At 40.0% G+C, this 16,596-nt stretch overlaps 1 protein-coding gene across 1 annotated transcript in view; it reads left to right on the top strand.

Annotated features, from left to right (window-relative positions):
- LOC124265896 overlaps positions 1–16,596 on the top strand; it is a 124,597-nt gene that overhangs the window by 65,365 nt on the left and 42,636 nt on the right. The window contains 22 exon segments of the mRNA XM_046700748.1: positions 45–224; positions 868–1,074; positions 1,360–1,402; positions 1,739–1,899; positions 2,191–2,247; positions 3,315–3,524; positions 4,246–4,465; positions 5,337–5,439; positions 5,879–6,035; positions 6,656–6,882; positions 7,551–7,713; positions 8,559–8,784; positions 9,473–9,692; positions 9,864–10,085; positions 10,362–10,669; positions 11,720–11,954; positions 12,327–12,510; positions 13,204–13,327; positions 13,813–13,907; positions 14,442–14,627; positions 15,327–15,507; positions 16,144–16,313. Coding sequence (XP_046556704.1) covers positions 45–224; positions 868–1,074; positions 1,360–1,402; positions 1,739–1,899; positions 2,191–2,247; positions 3,315–3,524; positions 4,246–4,465; positions 5,337–5,439; positions 5,879–6,035; positions 6,656–6,882; positions 7,551–7,713; positions 8,559–8,784; positions 9,473–9,692; positions 9,864–10,085; positions 10,362–10,669; positions 11,720–11,954; positions 12,327–12,510; positions 13,204–13,327; positions 13,813–13,907; positions 14,442–14,627; positions 15,327–15,507; positions 16,144–16,313 — 3,879 coding nt within the window.

The following is a 16,596-nucleotide window of genomic DNA, read 5'->3' as shown; positions in this document are numbered from 1 at the left end:
TAACTCATGCTTCATGATCAGTAATTAACGTTCATTGGTTCCAGATTTTTCTTTGTCGTCGTGGTCTGTTGGTAAGGGCCTGTCATCCGCTGTATCGTCGCTGACCGACAGCTTGGTGTCTCAGCTCCTGGATGACCTTGGCGTGTCCCAGTACTTCCTGCCTTCAGCTTGTGACCAGGCCGCCAGTCCATACTTTCCATTCAACATCAACAACTGGAACAAGGGTAAGATTCGGGGGCAGTGTGGTAGCCTAGTGGTTAAAGGGTTTGCTCATCACACCAACAACCTGGGTTCAATTCCCCAGATAGGTACAGTAGGTGTCCGCCACCATGATATTTATAAATATTGCTATAAAAAATGACTCTCTGAACAATATGGAATTGCCTTCATCTTTTTGATTGTCCACATTATCATGGAGACACTAAAACGTATGGATGGACCAACATCTGAAACAAAGAAATGGCTACACTGCTGAAAGGGACCAGATGAAAGGTTCATGCTTAACATGGGATGAGGATTCAAATTATTTTAAGATCACATGCCAAATGCGAGTGATGGGTAGATCTTTCTCAATATTTTAAATAAAGATAAATTGTGAACTGTTAAACACTTGTCGGCATGATGGGATGGTGAGCTGGCCAAAAGGTTAAAGCACTTCCCTGTCTTACTGAAAGTCAGGGTTTTATTCCTCACATAGATGGTCTGTGTGATGCCAACCTATTTCTGGTATCAGCACCATGATAATGCTGAATATTGGTAAAAGCAGAATGGAACCACACTCGCTAACAACATGATATAAACATCTCAAGCCATTTATACCATAGTAATTAGTTAAAATCCTTAATCGTTGTCTCATTGTTTACCCAGCATGCAGCAGCCTGACAGTCCCCGCCCTGCCGAACTCTGTGAAGTGCCACCTAGCAGCCAGTTGTTCAGCACTAGACTGCTGTGTGAATATCCCTCTAATCAAGAGAACCATCCAGGCCAAGTTTGATGTGGATGTCTGTGCTCTCGAGATTACGATGAGCATTGAGAAACTGTCCTACAAGTTGTCATTGTTGCAGTACACATGGGGTGAGCTGATTAGTATCATATAGATGAAGACATATGAACATTAATTAGATGTAAATGCACTGATTGCAAGGTGTTTGTGTTGATTTGTGCTTGTGCATAAAATCTATTTAAAAATACAAATAAAATGTGATTGTATTAAATTGTAAATGTATATTTTTACACATAGATTTGATTGATATTTTCTTTTAGAAAAAAATGCATTTTTTAAACGAAGCTAGGACTATTATGATTTAATGCTTTAAAGCATTACTTCAGTGTTGTGTCACGGTCAATGTAATACTTCAGGTGTAGCAGGGGACTTTATTCTTGGATCAATGACAAGAATTAGGTGAGTACAGTGTAATTCTAATTTGAGATGGGCAGTTAAATATGTTATGTAGACTCGCATAGCAAGCCAAAAGCATAAGTCTTCAAAATGGAGTTAACACATGGAATATAATGTCTTTGAATCACTATTGTCAATAGTGACAGCTCATGGAAGGTTCTGTATTGTCAGTTTTACAAAAATGTTCTATGTGATAGTTTCTGACCAAAATTTGATGAATAGGTTATCTGTTGTAACAGTCTTCAATGTGAATTTGAATATGTGTAATCATCAGTTTCCTCAGTATTATGGCACTCTTGAGGTAGAATGGTTCACTGCTACATATTGCTTGTATTTTAGCTACAAGATCGACCATGTTGCTGCCTCCAAGAAGCTGGTGGTTGACTTGAGCATCAAGGTGTGTTTGGAAGACAACTCATGTATACTGGAGGTGCCAGTCTTCTCCCAGTCAGAGATAGTCTACTCTCCATGTAACCCGAGTCTGCCTGTCCCATTCAAAGGTAAGCTATGACGGAAGAGAATTTCAAATTTGCTGATTGGTTGGCCTTGAGCTACAGAAAAGAATAGTCTCGAATTGGCAAAAATTACATGTTTTGTACTGCCTTACTTCTAAGGAGTTTGAAATCTGTTTTACATGTTTTAACAAAATAATTGTACTTTATAATAATTATTAAGATGCTTTATTATAGCATTTCTAAACATACTTGAACATGTTACCTGGATTTTGCTAAAAACTATTTATTACTGACTCATCAAACAGAGATATGAAATTGATGGACATCTTCTTACAGGTGTGTCATTCGACTTCTGGAAGTCTGAACCGTGCACCCAACCAGCCGCACCTTCAGGTGAGTGTCACCTTTTATGACTATTTTAATGTTGCTTGTTTACAAGGAAGTGTTTGATCAGCTGAAAAGTTCCTCCGTGGAGGCCTTGGGTGTCAGATCTGTTCAGCACTCTGCTACTGTGTTACGGAACCACCTTTGAATCCTGACTAAAGACACATCTATTTCAACAATACTGACATCAAGGTTACCATGTTGACCAAATTAAGAGGTGATCATTCAACTGTTGCGGTGATGGTGGTGGTGAAATGTGGTTTCACATGTTGCTGCATACATGCATGTGTGTGTGTGGCCGCCTGTATTTTCCCAGGCTCAGTATACATGTTTCACAGTGCTAGGCCACTGACATACCATGCGGCAGTTTTGATATCAATGCAACACTCGGACATGTTAATAATAACTCTGTATTGGCCAGTCCTAGTTGTATCCACTTAATGCCTAGCACTGTGCAAGGTAGCAACAATTGGCATCTTCAACATCTTCTGGAAGGGAATGTGAAATTACTATCTTCCACTCAACTTGCTGAGGCTGTATGCACTCAACCACATAGGGTGTCAGCGCTACTGTAAAAGGGCATCAGAATTGAAATGTCATAAGTGCCAATATCAAGGCTGGTATTTTTAAGCAGGAATCAGTTTTCTGAGCATCTTGATTCTGGAAATAGTATATACCGTATATTAGATAAGCCGACCCCATAGATAAGCCGACCCCCTAACTTGATCCTTGAAATCAGTGTCAAAATGGTATGTTTTGCACATAAGCCGACCCCCGCGACCCAACTCGCGGCCAACTCACACCACAAGACATCTGGCAGTTGGATGTAAAACGTACACAAGCCGACCCCACACCACAAGACATCTGGCAGTTGGATGTAAAACGTACACAAGCCGACCCCACGGTACGTTATTTTAAACCCCTGTTGAAAAGTAACATCCCCCCAGTCACAATGAGGCAAGATCCAGGGTGTGCTTATTTTGAACAGTGACATATGTTTCTTTTACAGGCTGCAGACAATGATATGTAAGTTACTTAACTAGTGTTAAATCTAACATTCCCTCTCACTCTCACAGGCTGCAGTGTGAACCTTCCTGCTTCCCTTGCCAACGTCTGCCAGCTGACAGACAACTGCATGGGTGTGACTTGTTGCAAGGACATCGACCTCAAGTACCTCGGCATCTACTCCATCTCAGCTGGCATCATGGCCGACCACTGCAATGACCAGCTTCGCTACCATATAGAGAATAAACAGTACACCAAGAACCTCGCTGCTATTACATATGGTAAGGGAACGTTTCAGTCCACCATTATCACCTTAGTTTGAATAGCCATGTCTACATTCTGCAATTTACTGTGCAGAGTTGTGGAACTTAGTTGTTTCGGGATCCACTGATCCTGAATTTGGTTTGCATATTATATTGCTAATTTGTCGAGACTTATCACAAATTATCTCTTTTGAACTCTGGAAAACTCCCCAATTCAAATTTGTTCAACAAATAACTTTACAGTAATTTAATGGATTGTTTTCAGATTTGGGTAGTGGCTTCTTTGTTCATGATACAGATCTTGTACTTTTGTCAAGAATGATCATTAATAACTGTTGTACAGCTGAAGTTAGAAGTCACGGTCGGGGTATTAGTGGGCCTTCCTCATATTTTTTGGATTGTTTACCACATTTGATAATGGTGTGTCGGGCCCTGTAGTCATGCTCATGTTTTTCACAAGAGACCTCATCACTTCAGAGGTTCCTTCTGTAAGGTGGGGTAGCCTGGTGGTTAAAGCGTTGACTCATCACGCCAAAGGCCTGGTTGATTCCCTACATGGATACAATGTGTGAAGCCCATTTCTAGTGTCCCCCACCATGATATTGCCATACCCACTCGTCACTCACTTACTCTGTACTGAAATATTACACTGTGAAGGAACTGAAATCCATATGTACTGTACCATAATTATGTCATCCAAACATAACTTGCTTACTCAGCATACTCACTTTCCCCTCAGACAAGAACTTCACAGAGCCAGTTGGCAATGCCATCGAGATCAGCTACATGGTCAGCAAGACGCCATCGTCTTACCAGCTGTCCCTCAACATCAAGCTCTGCGCCCTTAATGGTTACGACTTGACCGACACTTGCTATTACTACACGCTAATGGACAAGGTGACATTCCAGATACCATCCTGTGCACCCCTTAGCAGGAGAAGGAGAGATGTGATTACTATGTAAGTTGCAGATTGATTTTTATCTGGTAACAAAATACTTCCAGTGATCAGAGCATATCAACATTGTGAGCCGCTGAACTGTCAACTCATATCAGATGTTAATGTTAAGATATCGCTATTATATCACACTCCTTACCAGCTTCACACCTTTGCCACTTGTGGGGCAATGGGGTAGCCTAGTGGTTAAGGCGTTCGCTCGTCACGCCGAAGACCCGGGTTCGATTCCCCACATAGGTACAATGTGCGAAGCCCATTTCCGGTATGCCCTGCCGTGATATTGCTGGAATATGGCTAAAAGCGGCGTGAAAACTCACTCACTCACTTTGCCACTTTGTTTACTGTCTCACTTTGTTTACTTTACATTTTTGTTAGGATTGCTGAATGCAGCTTTTATACAATCAAATAGACGTGTGACGATACAGAAATTTCATGATAGGATACGTATCACAATATCACAATATGCTTGCTTTAGTTATTTTCTTTAAAAAAATCATATTTTAATAGCAAGAAATGTTTACATAACCGCCAATATCTAATGAAAATTAACAATTTTAAGGTCAAGGTTAAGGTCATTATCGATACTACAATATATCGTCACAGTTTTACAATCAAACAACAATATAAAGCATTCATTAAGATTGTTATATTATGATGATCCGAAGAACACAGCTGACATGAATATAGTCAAGGTTTTGAATGGGTTGTCAGCTCTTCAAAGCAGAATCAAGACGACAATATGCAGCAACTAAATTATTGATCCATACAACAAGGCCATGTCTTCTATATATTCAACTATCATCTATACTTGAACTATGAATCTATTGTCTTCACTGAAATAAAACTTGAATTATAACTTTCCTTGCTTCTGCAGAGCTGATACCCGTGATCCCCGGGAGCTTCTCAACAAAGCCTTGGACAGGAATGCCACCAATGAGGAGCTGTACGCCCTCTTCGATGAGCTACAGAAACTTGAGGTAATGTCCATCATCATCATAATGTGTGTGTGTATTAAAGGGGCAGTGGGGTAGCCTTAAGTGGTTAAAGCATTTGCTGTACATGGGTACCATGTGTGAAGCCACTTTTGGGTGTCTATCTGCTGTGATATTGCTTGAATATTGCAAAGAGCGGCGTGAAACTAAATGCACTCACTTCCCTTTCTGGATGCAATGCATAAAGCCCATGTCTGGTGTCTCCACCATCGTGTGCCTGAAATATTGCTAAATCAGCATAATATACTACATGACGTAGTTAGAAGTTTATCATTTCTCATTATTTGTAACACTCATTTGAGAACTGTTATCATGAGATTAAATCAGTAGAAATTTTATTTTTTTTCGAAAAAGAGCAATGTTTATTGACCAGCAAGATAGATCTCAACTTTATATGACACTCTACTAATGTCTTGACCTACAGGAAGCAGACACCTCTATGAACCTCCAATTCCAAGACACAGATGGTGCTGCCACCAACACAAAGACTGCGCTGAATGAAATGGGTCCAGCTAACCCAGGCACAATCCTTTACTCTGGGGAGGTGGCCAACGGCGATGTCACTGTCAATATGGAAGGAGGTAGTTGTCACAGACATCTTCATCATGCAGTAAAGTGACCTTTGGTGTAACAACATATTGACAACAAGTCATCTGGTAGAACACACCAACTCTAAAACTAAGACCCTTGGTTCACTGTTCACAGAATGCCAATTTTGATTTTACTGGCATGTCCAAAAATGTAACCTTGATAATTCCTCTCGCCAAAACACTGAGGAGCCAGCCATGACATATGGGTAGCCTGCATGATCTGAACAATGGTTTGTTCCTTTACATGTAACCCGTGAAGGTCCAGGTTAGAATTGATTTTCAGCAACCCATGCTTGTCTTAAGAGGCAACTAACAGGATCAGGTGGTCAGGCTCGCTGGCTTATCATCGGTTCCCTATTGTGCAGATCGATGCTCATGCTGTTGATCACTGGATTGTCTGGTCCAGATTTGATTATTTACAGACTGTGACCATACAGCTGGAACATTGCTGAGTGCAGCGTAAAACAAAACTCCTTTATTCCACCACTCATTTACATATTTTGGTTTAAGCCTAACATGTTTTGCCTGACAATATCAGGGTGTTTTATTTCATTCAACAAGGTAAACAAGGTAAAAGTTAATGTCTTAATTAGACTAATGTTGTATTACAGGTGAGAAGATAATGCAGATTCTTGGTGATGCCAAGGACATAGCAGGAAGAGTAGGACAGGCCTTCACAGTAGGGAAAGGTCTTACTGGGACAGGGGTCAAGCTACTAGGGGCTAAACTGGCCAACATGACCATTGGTCAGGTCATCGCCATGTTTGATACGAAGAATATTGACCCCGAACAGGCTCTTCAGCTGACTAGAAAACTCAGAGACCTGGCTCTAGCACTGGTAAGAATTTACAGTAATAATCTATTGCTAATCTAATCAGTCCAATGTAGTATAACCAATGTAACGAGATATCGAATATGTAGCTTTATGTATGTAAAACTAATCATTATATATGCCAGCTACTTGCTTATATTTCTAAATTCTTTCAAACAATGAGCTGGTGATTTTGTTGGTGTAAATCGTTTTCGCTCATATTGGAAATGAATTCAGTTTTTAACTCCATTTGGTTGAACAAGAAAGCTGAACAATTTACTTGTCTTTGCATGTGTTTGTGATGTGTGCCATCAGTTGGACAGGATATTTGCACCCTTTCATTCAGTGAATATTGTCTGAAGCCACAGCCAGCCTTCATCAGCCTATTTGTTTGTTTGTTCAGTCGTGTGTTTCTTTATTATTAAGGGACCGTTCTTAATATATTGCTTCCGGGGTAATGATGATTTTAAGGGAGGTCACCCATTTTGTTCTGGGAATGTAGAGGGGTCATCAATTTCATGCACATGTACTACAGGTGGTGTCATTGAATTTGTTCGTGACATGAGGGGGGTCACTTACTTTGTGCATAAATCTTAAGGGGGTCATTCATATTGTACATGCTTCTCCATAAAAATCATCATCACCCCTCCAGCCATAAATTATGAACAGTCACTAAGAACATTGTTTTCTTTCAGTATTCAGAAATCCTGAACGCAATTATTAATGGAGAAGCGGGTGAAGCCTTCAAGTCCTTTGATCTGACCCTTCAGGGCAGCTTCGGTTTCCCCAGGATCAGTGTCATATTTTTTGAATATGAACAATTCTTCTTAGTGGGTGGTTTAATACCGATGACATTTGGTAAGTTATGTATGGTATATGATTTATGTAGTCAGTAAATCATAGGAAAATCACTTGTATTCTATTTTACCTGATGCACTGCAGAACTAAAGTTACCATCAACAGACGATGTCAATTTTGATCTATTGAATAACATGGTTTAGGTGACATGAAGTGACTGATAGAGTGGACATATTGACATTTTTGCACATGTGTGAGGCGTCTGCGCGTCTGTCCATCTGTCTGCCGGTTGGGCCTGCAGAATACAATAGAGGTCAGGGATTTACATGGAGTCCTGTATTTAAGGGTCCCTGGGATTCATACTCTTAATTTTCAGAGGTGGGGGGCAGACACTTAAATATTATTATTATTAATACTGTTATTGTATTGTGAATCATGATCATCACATTGTTACAGTAATTAAATTGCAAATAATAACTATAACTCAGTGATAACTTTGTCACTTGACTGGAATTTTTACAAAAAAGTATTTGGACTTTTTCTGAGTCCCTGTGGACTCGCTAATAGATTTTGTTGCGTCCATTGTCAATTTTTATGCATATAGGACACAGGAATTTGCATCCTGTAAATCCCTTGTGACTGATGTAGTGGATGTAGTGACACTTTTGCACATGTGTGAGGCGTGTGTGCGTCTGTCGGTTTGTCTGCCTGCTTATTGTATCTTATTGTATCCCAATTGCAGAGATCAGTGCTCATGCTGTTGATCACTGGATTGTCTGGTCCAGACTCGATTATTTACAGACATATAGCTGAAATATTGCTGAGGGTGGTGTTAAACTAAACTCAACCACTCACTAGCAGAAAATTAACAGACATTCAATGATAAGCATGTATGTTATTTCCAGGATGGGGTGCCGGGGCTTCCTATGGAATGGATATCGTTGTTGGTGCCAGGATTCTGGGGATGACAGCATTTGGTACAGTTATTCCCTACGCTAATGCTCACGTGTATGGTGAGCTTGGAATAGGCGCCATCCTGTACGGTAAACTGCGGCTGGACGGGTACATCATGACTGTTGCCTTTCCATCCACTGCTGAGATTGGCTTCTCTAAGTTCCCACTGGATCTAGCGTGAGTGAATTGCTTGTTCGGCATACCATACTTTCCTCATTACAGTTTACATTGTTGCAAAAAAAAAAATGCAGCTGTGCAGAAGAATGGGCATGATGCATGCCATGACTCTAGAGATATTTTATGTGATGTGTTTATCATTGTTGGAATTTCGGATAACGTGGGATAAAATGTTGTTTTTGTTTAATAATCAAAACAAAAACATTTTGTAAAATACTGAATCCCCTGGAGGGGTCTGCAAATTATACTCAAGAAAATATGGTACAGTTAATGGTTTATTTTTGCTTGCTGGCAGTCAAAGGAGCCAAGCTCAAATAGATTAAGGTACTGAAAATCTTTGTTATTGTGACTCAGACCTAGAATGTCATTGTCCGTTATACAGTTATACAAATCATATGCTTGGATAATAATCCAAATCTTTTGTAAAGAGTTTTACATTACTGGATGATTCCTAAACTGATGGGGCGGTAGGGTAGCCTAGTGGTTAGCTTGTCACACTGAAGATCTGGGTTTGATTCCCCACATGGGCACAATGTGTGAAGCCCATTTCTGGTGTACCCCATCGTGATATTGCTGTAATATTTCTAAAAGCAGCGTAAAACTAAACTAACTCACTCACTCCTAAACTGACAAAAGTATTAGAATTATTCTGTCAAACAATGTACAGTATATGATTCTGTTCTTTCAGCCTCAACATGGACCTGGAACTCACTCCAATTGAGCTGGTTCTCAGAGCTTTGGTTACCTTGGAAATTAAGATTCCATTCATTGGCCGAATCAAGAAGACCTTGTTCTCCAAGAAGCTATGGAGATATGCCACGCCTACAATCAGAAAGAGGATGATAGAAGTGGGGAAGAAAGAGAAGGATGAATCACCACCTCAGTTCCTGCAATATGAAGACAGAACTGTAAGTAAAACATTGTGCCATTGGTCATCTAGAGGGAGGTCGAGGAAGATTATTTATACATGTATGCTACAATAAAGTATCAATTGCTGGCAATTTATATACATGTTTTTCTGGATATAATGAATTATTGATTGTTGTATAACATAATCATAATCCCTTGACATGTTCCAGGGAAACTCCCGCTCAAAGCGAGCAGCGACCACTACCCAGTGTTCCGTGCGACAGCTCCCGGAGAGAGACTACACTCAGCCTGCTATAGAGATAGCTGTGCAGGCCCAAGATGACAGAAGTCAGGTGGAACTCTTCCTGGACGCTGGAACCAAACCTGGTCTGAGCGATGTGCTCAGGAAGGCTGGACTTGGGGGGACCTTCTACTATTATTACACAGGTGAAGTGAGATTATTGGATTGACAATACATTTGGTCAAATTGTGCTTAATGGAAGGCAGTTATTGGGCTTAAAAGTGTTAAATCACTTTGTCGAAATTTTTTGTTTGAAATTGAGATGCTATAACCTGCATCGTGTGTCAATTGTCCTTTGATCATGAACTGATAACTGTGACAGGTTGCACAGTGGAATTGTGCCAGTTTGGAATTTGTGTAAACTGATTTTGAAATGCTACAAAGTAATGCTAATGTTGTCATACCGAGTATATTTTGTATTCCCCAGAGATTCTCGAAACATGGAGTCCCAATCTATTTCACCGTTTTTGGTGAGAACAGCGCGGGTGAAAGGTCAGAGGTCACATGCAATATTCTGACATATGATGTGACACTTCCGGGTTGTCGGCTGACAGCAGACTTCAAATCTACCAGCAGTCCATCAGAACTTCGTGCATCTGTTGTGGTTTACGAAGACTCGGATATCGTAGTGTCTAATGTCGGAGTCGGTTTGGGCAGAGGCATCTTTGGAGATGAAATCATTGCTTTCAACGCCATCGATCTTAAGACTAGGAACAACAGAGCCTATGATGGTAGGTAAACCAGAAAATGGGTAAATCTTTATTGTTTTGCTGGCCTTAACATTTTGTGCATCTATTTTGTACCCTAAAAAAGTACATAAGGCCAGACCAATTTTATTTCTTGTTTTACGGATCCGCCAGTCGTATATATTCAAAAATAAGGAAAAAAATCCAAATTAATTTTCCCGCTCAAAGAATAAATCCTAATGTGTGCATTGGCCAAAAATGTAAACTTACAAGAAAATTATTGTAGATTTATTTGCCCCATATACACTTCATAAATTGCCAAAAGTAAAATACTTTTAGTATTTAGAAGGAATATTACTTTGACTAGTGATTTATTTTTATATATATTTTTTTTTGCCCTCCTGCCTTTAGGTTTTCTGAGGACAAAAATCGGTAAAACAAGTAATAAAATTGGTCTGGCCTAATTTTGAAACTCATGTTACATCGCAAACACTTGATATAATCAACGCATCAAACAGGACCGAATCTCCCATACTTTAACACAGACTTACAGTACTCTTAATGCTGATGTAGTTTTGTACAACAGCGCCTTGGAAGTTTTTTCTCTTAATTTCCTTCTGAAATGTTATCACAGTTCAAATATCACTGGACTATCACCTAGGTCACTGGAAGTCAACAGCATTTGCCCAGAGAGAAGGTGGTCAGTTTTTTTTTCCTCTGGCCATGTTATTCAAAAGAGAAATGGTACTTGTTGTCACCCTGACTGGTTTCAGGATTAAGGGGACAGAACAAAGGTCATTTGTACCATAGGGGTATCCATGGCTAGCTGTTGAAGCTCAGTGGGTTAGCATGAAATAAGCATCAGTGCAAATGTGTACAAGGTCATTCAAACGTGCTCGCGCGCGTGCGTGCACGCATCACACACACATGCACACACACACACACAGAGGTGGTACATTCTCCTTTCTGGCACTCTGCATTATGGGCAAACAGCAAGGTCTGGTCTACTCGGCCATCATACTGTGCCTGAGTGGGGTGTCTATGTTAAACTGGGACACATTCTGATGTTTGTGTATTTTTCATGTAATTTATATTTCAGCTTCAGCGACCCAGTCGGTCATGTTGCTCTGGGTCACTTCACGGGTCTGAAGGAAGGCCGGTTGACAGGGCCAGTCATTGCAACCTTCACCCAAATGAACCATGCAGGCAAATGTGCCAAGGAATGCATGAAATATCCGAACACCAAGTGTCTCAGCTTCAACTATGACTATGGTGTGAGTGGCGAGTGTGAACTGCTGGAAGCCATTGAAGGACACGACTACAAGATATCAAGCGTGAGTGGCAGTTTTAGATAGGCAGTTTCATTATTTGCAAGCCACACATATATATTTTCAGCCAGTCTAGGTGCAGTAGATCACACATTACAATGTTGACACACTTAAAGATGTACATTCAGAGTCAAACAATGGTGAGGTAAGGAATTTTGCTATCTGTGCAAACGAAAATATTTGCAAAATGCATGATATTAATTCAGACTGTTTAATACCTTTTGCACTCAATCTCTAGGTTTTTTTGGGAAGCAGGGCGTGGAATCCTCACATTGTCCGCTTGTGTTTGATCATGTGGACAAGATGACCAGAAGACCAGAAGATCTTTTATTCCAATTCACAGGATATTTTATGGGACCTTCATTCTTTGTGTTGCAGTCTGGACGGTACACCCACTATGAGCGCCTGGCCGTTGGGCTTGCCTATGAGTTTGTTTACAAGGACCTGTCACTGCGTCACCAGGCTATATACTACTTCAACCTCCACATCATCAACTCCCTCATGTACGAGAACATCTTACACAGTAAAGGCATTGTGGTGGATCTCACCCCACCTGAACCAGGTATAGTGTAATAGGTTGTTTCAGTTTGTTCTTGGTTTCTAGAGGTGATATGCTCCATTAAGCACACATACAATTGTTTATTGATACATCACCACGTGGCCAAGGCACTTCAAAACTAATTCTCCTTAAGCAACTGCTGATCTTAATCCAACACCAGCCAATACGCAGGACATGATTGAGGATTTTTTAATTAATATTAAAACAAAGAATTATTGCAAGAATACTGTGTCTGAGTGGGGTGAGTGAGTGACTGAGTTTGGTTTTACGCTGATTTTAGCAATATTACAGCAATTTCACAGCGGGGAAATGGGCTTCACACATTCATGTGGAGAATCAAACCCAGGTCTTTGGTGTTACAAGTCAATGCTTTAACCACTAAGCTACCCCACCACCCCTCTTCCATGTTAACCTTTCAGTGGTTTCTGTGGGATAGCAGTAAAAAACCAATGTTTGTTTGAACTTGTTACAGCAGCCTCATACATGCATGGCCCTCACATCATATAGGTGTAATAATCATGTATATATCCCCATTTCCTTTCAATTCTACCCATTGAAGGTCCAGGTTAGAATAATGTATATATCCCCATTTCATTTCACTTCACTTCACCTCTCCTCCACACTAAAACTGTGAAAGTGGCTAAGGTAAAGTGTTCTACATTCACCTTGTGGGCTTATTACTGTGTATACTTGCAGGCCCTGTTGCAAATGTCACTGTGGACATGCTGGAGGTGACCACCTGTAGAAACATTGTCCCTGACGACCGCCCTGACTGGGAGGAGAGATGCAGAGGAATTGACGGCGATGTCAAGAACCACAGGTAACAAACAAACAAGCATTAAATAATATCACATCAACAAAATATGTCATGAGTCAGGATAAGTATAAAATATCAATTTTACTCTAAAAATTACATTTTTGATGAGTAAATATACTTATGAAAAATGTGCATGAACACTTTACTCAAGAAAATATGGTAAGCCCATTGTGAAAGTTATTTTCTTTCATATGAACAAAACACTACAGTGTAAAGGTGAGAGTTAATAATGTTTAAAGCCACAAATGTCAGCAGTCAATCTTTATCATGGCAGCCAGTAAGTAACTAACTGAGGGAAATCATCAGGAAAACCTGTGACTTAGTGCATGAACAGTGATCCATGTTGTTGGGAGACATAAAGGGAGAGAAGTTGATAACTCGACCCCTGAACTGAGGTACTAAGGACCAAGTGACTGTGCAGAGTTGCGCCCCTTGTCTGTGTCAGTATCTTCTGAGCATTATTCACAAAGTATCTTCATTATTTTCAGAACTCTTCACGATGGCCCTGGCTCAATGACCCTCTTTAATGGCGACGAACCATTGACAGATCTGCTCTATACCAGAGCCAACCGATACGTGGCTGGTATGTAAACATCCATGTACCCTTGACCTGATATCAATGATACACTGATAGCAACAAACTCTGTCAGTTATTTCTTTGAAAGCTGAAATGTTGACTTGTCAAGTTGCTTAATATCTGAAGAAAGAGGTATCAAATGATATATCTGAACCTTTGGTGTTGGAACAATCTTAATTTAAATTTGTGCATTAGCATAATTAACATAGTAATAATTAAAGTTACTTAGTATGGACATTTCTCTAAATCAGGTTGAACAGAACATACTACTGCAGTTTGAATTTGCTCATTTCCACCAAGAGAGACATCCTGTTTGTCAATTGTACTACTTTTCTATTCTGCAATTCATTGTTTTCTATGATTTCTTCATTTTGATATTAACATAAAATGGTGAAAACAAACAGAAATGGTGACATCATTTCAAAAGTCGCTCAAGTGAATCAAGTGACATGGGTATTTTTGATAATAGTATAGAGATGTAACACACTGGTTAACCGTGGATGTCAAAAGGAAAGAATAACCTTATCTGCATTGTTCTAGCAAACTGGGACGGCATCATGGACAAAGAATCTGGCATCCTTGGATACTCCTGGACTGTGGGGAGACAGATCTGTGAGGAGCTCGTCCACCCCCATCATGACCCTCACAAGCACCTGTTTGACCGGTCTGAGTGGACACACAGTGGAGTCATCACAACTCTACCTGAAGCATTGAACCCTCTTCCAGGTAAATTATTCACTCGATAAACCCGGGTTCGATTCCCCACATGGGAACGATGTGTGCAGTCCATTTCTGGTGCCCCTGATGTGATTTTGTTGAAATATTGCTAAAGGTGGCATAAAACCATGCTTACTCACTCCAGATAAATTAAATGAAAATGTGTGATCTTGTTATAAAGTCATAAATTTACTCTTCTTTCTTATTACACACACTTTTGTGCCCAAAAGTCTATCCATAAAAGAACAAATAAAAATTGTAATCTAAAGTAACTACCGATAATTTTACAAATCAGTACACAGGATTCACAATGGCAGAGCAAATGCAATGGCCGTAAAAAGTAAAATGTCAATATTAGTGAGGACAGTGATAATAATATCCATCCTACTCCAGCAGTGGTCAAGCTTCTGTAATAGGTTCAAGCACAACTGCTGGTTTTCATTTAATATGACTTATATTCGAAAAGCTTTCAGAAGTTTCAGTCCTGGAACTTTCTGAAAGATGCTTCATTGGAATACACTTGATTATTCTGGCTGCTTTAGGAACTTCAGTCTTCACTCCCAGTCTACCTATAGTAACCAACCCATCACTGTCCTCCAGTTTAGTACAAACACAACTCTGTTTGATGATGAATAACACTGCAATTTAACACTGTTTGATTGTTTTAACTCCCCCACGATTGTCTATCACAACAACATCATGTTGCAGATGGGAAATATTATGTGACACTGCGAGCCCTGAACAATGTGGATTACGGAGGTCCACTTGTGACAACGATCTGTCACACCACACCACTAAGCATCGACAACACACAGCCATTTGTGCACGAGGTATTTGATGTAGAATATGATGAGGACACCTACATCATTACAGCGAAATACAACGCAAGGTACGTTTCATGGTTCTATGACAACATCTTGAAAAACCTGTGTCTTTCATGTGTTTTACTGCATCCACAATACTCTGAATACTCTAAAATCTGAATTTGAATCCAGATCTCTGTCAATAGTGGACCAAAAGTATGATCCTGAATTAAAATATTTCAAAGAAATGTTTCACAAAGTCAAATCCTGATTGCTAATAAAACAAACACGGATACAGTCAGGTGTATATTGTGACCAGAACACCATCTGTTTGGTGCTGGGAATGACGGAATATTCTTATTGACATGTGTCATGTCAACACTTGAACACCATTGTGTTGACTTTTGATGTGGTGCGAGTCAGCTTTTTCTTAGGGGCTTTCAAGGTCAACACAGCAGTGTTCAACTGCACTTCTTTTAAGAGCAGGGTCGGTGGGATAACTTGAGGTTAAAACATTTGCTTGTTATGCTAAAGACCCAGGTTCAATTACCCACATGTGTACAATGTATAAAGCCCATTTCTGGTATCCTGTGATGTTGCTGAAATATTGTTGAAAGCAACGTAAAACCATGTTCACTCACTTTTAAGAGCACCATGCTGGTAATCAGATATATCACCAGCCCATAAGCAGACACATAGTTAACATATGAATCTATTTACAGTGATCCTGAATCAGACATTCGGGAGGTTGACCTTTGTCTAGGTCAGACAACTCGTGACTGCTACCATCTTGAATGGCAGAGGTCCAACCACAGCGATCACGGTATAAAGAGGACATACCAGATTCCGGGAGGAATCCCTGTGTGGGTCAAAGTCCGAGCAATTAACCATGGTAAACAACTATATTCTTGTGTTTACAATATTAGTCAACAATTGCAAGAACATGCAACAACAGTTCAGCGATGCAGATATGAAAATTTAAAGAAAATGTATGCCATCATTTGTCATACACAGTCTACATGGTTTACAGATTTCCCTAATATACAAAGAGAAATCTTGAATCAAAATAGAGTAAATCTTCTTGTTATGGTACGCTTAGTCTGTCATACAGACTATGAAAGGTCTAACATATGTGGCAAGTCTAGATTACCACAGTTTCTGTAAATGAAGGAAGT

Source organism: Haliotis rubra, unplaced genomic scaffold (genome assembly GCF_003918875.1).
Source record: "Haliotis rubra isolate DU_JTF1 unplaced genomic scaffold, ASM391887v1 Scf122, whole genome shotgun sequence".
In the NCBI taxonomy this organism is placed as follows: domain Eukaryota; kingdom Metazoa; phylum Mollusca; class Gastropoda; order Lepetellida; family Haliotidae; genus Haliotis; species Haliotis rubra.
Note: the sequence above shows the minus strand (reverse complement) of the source record. Positions and strands in the feature narration are given on the sequence as shown.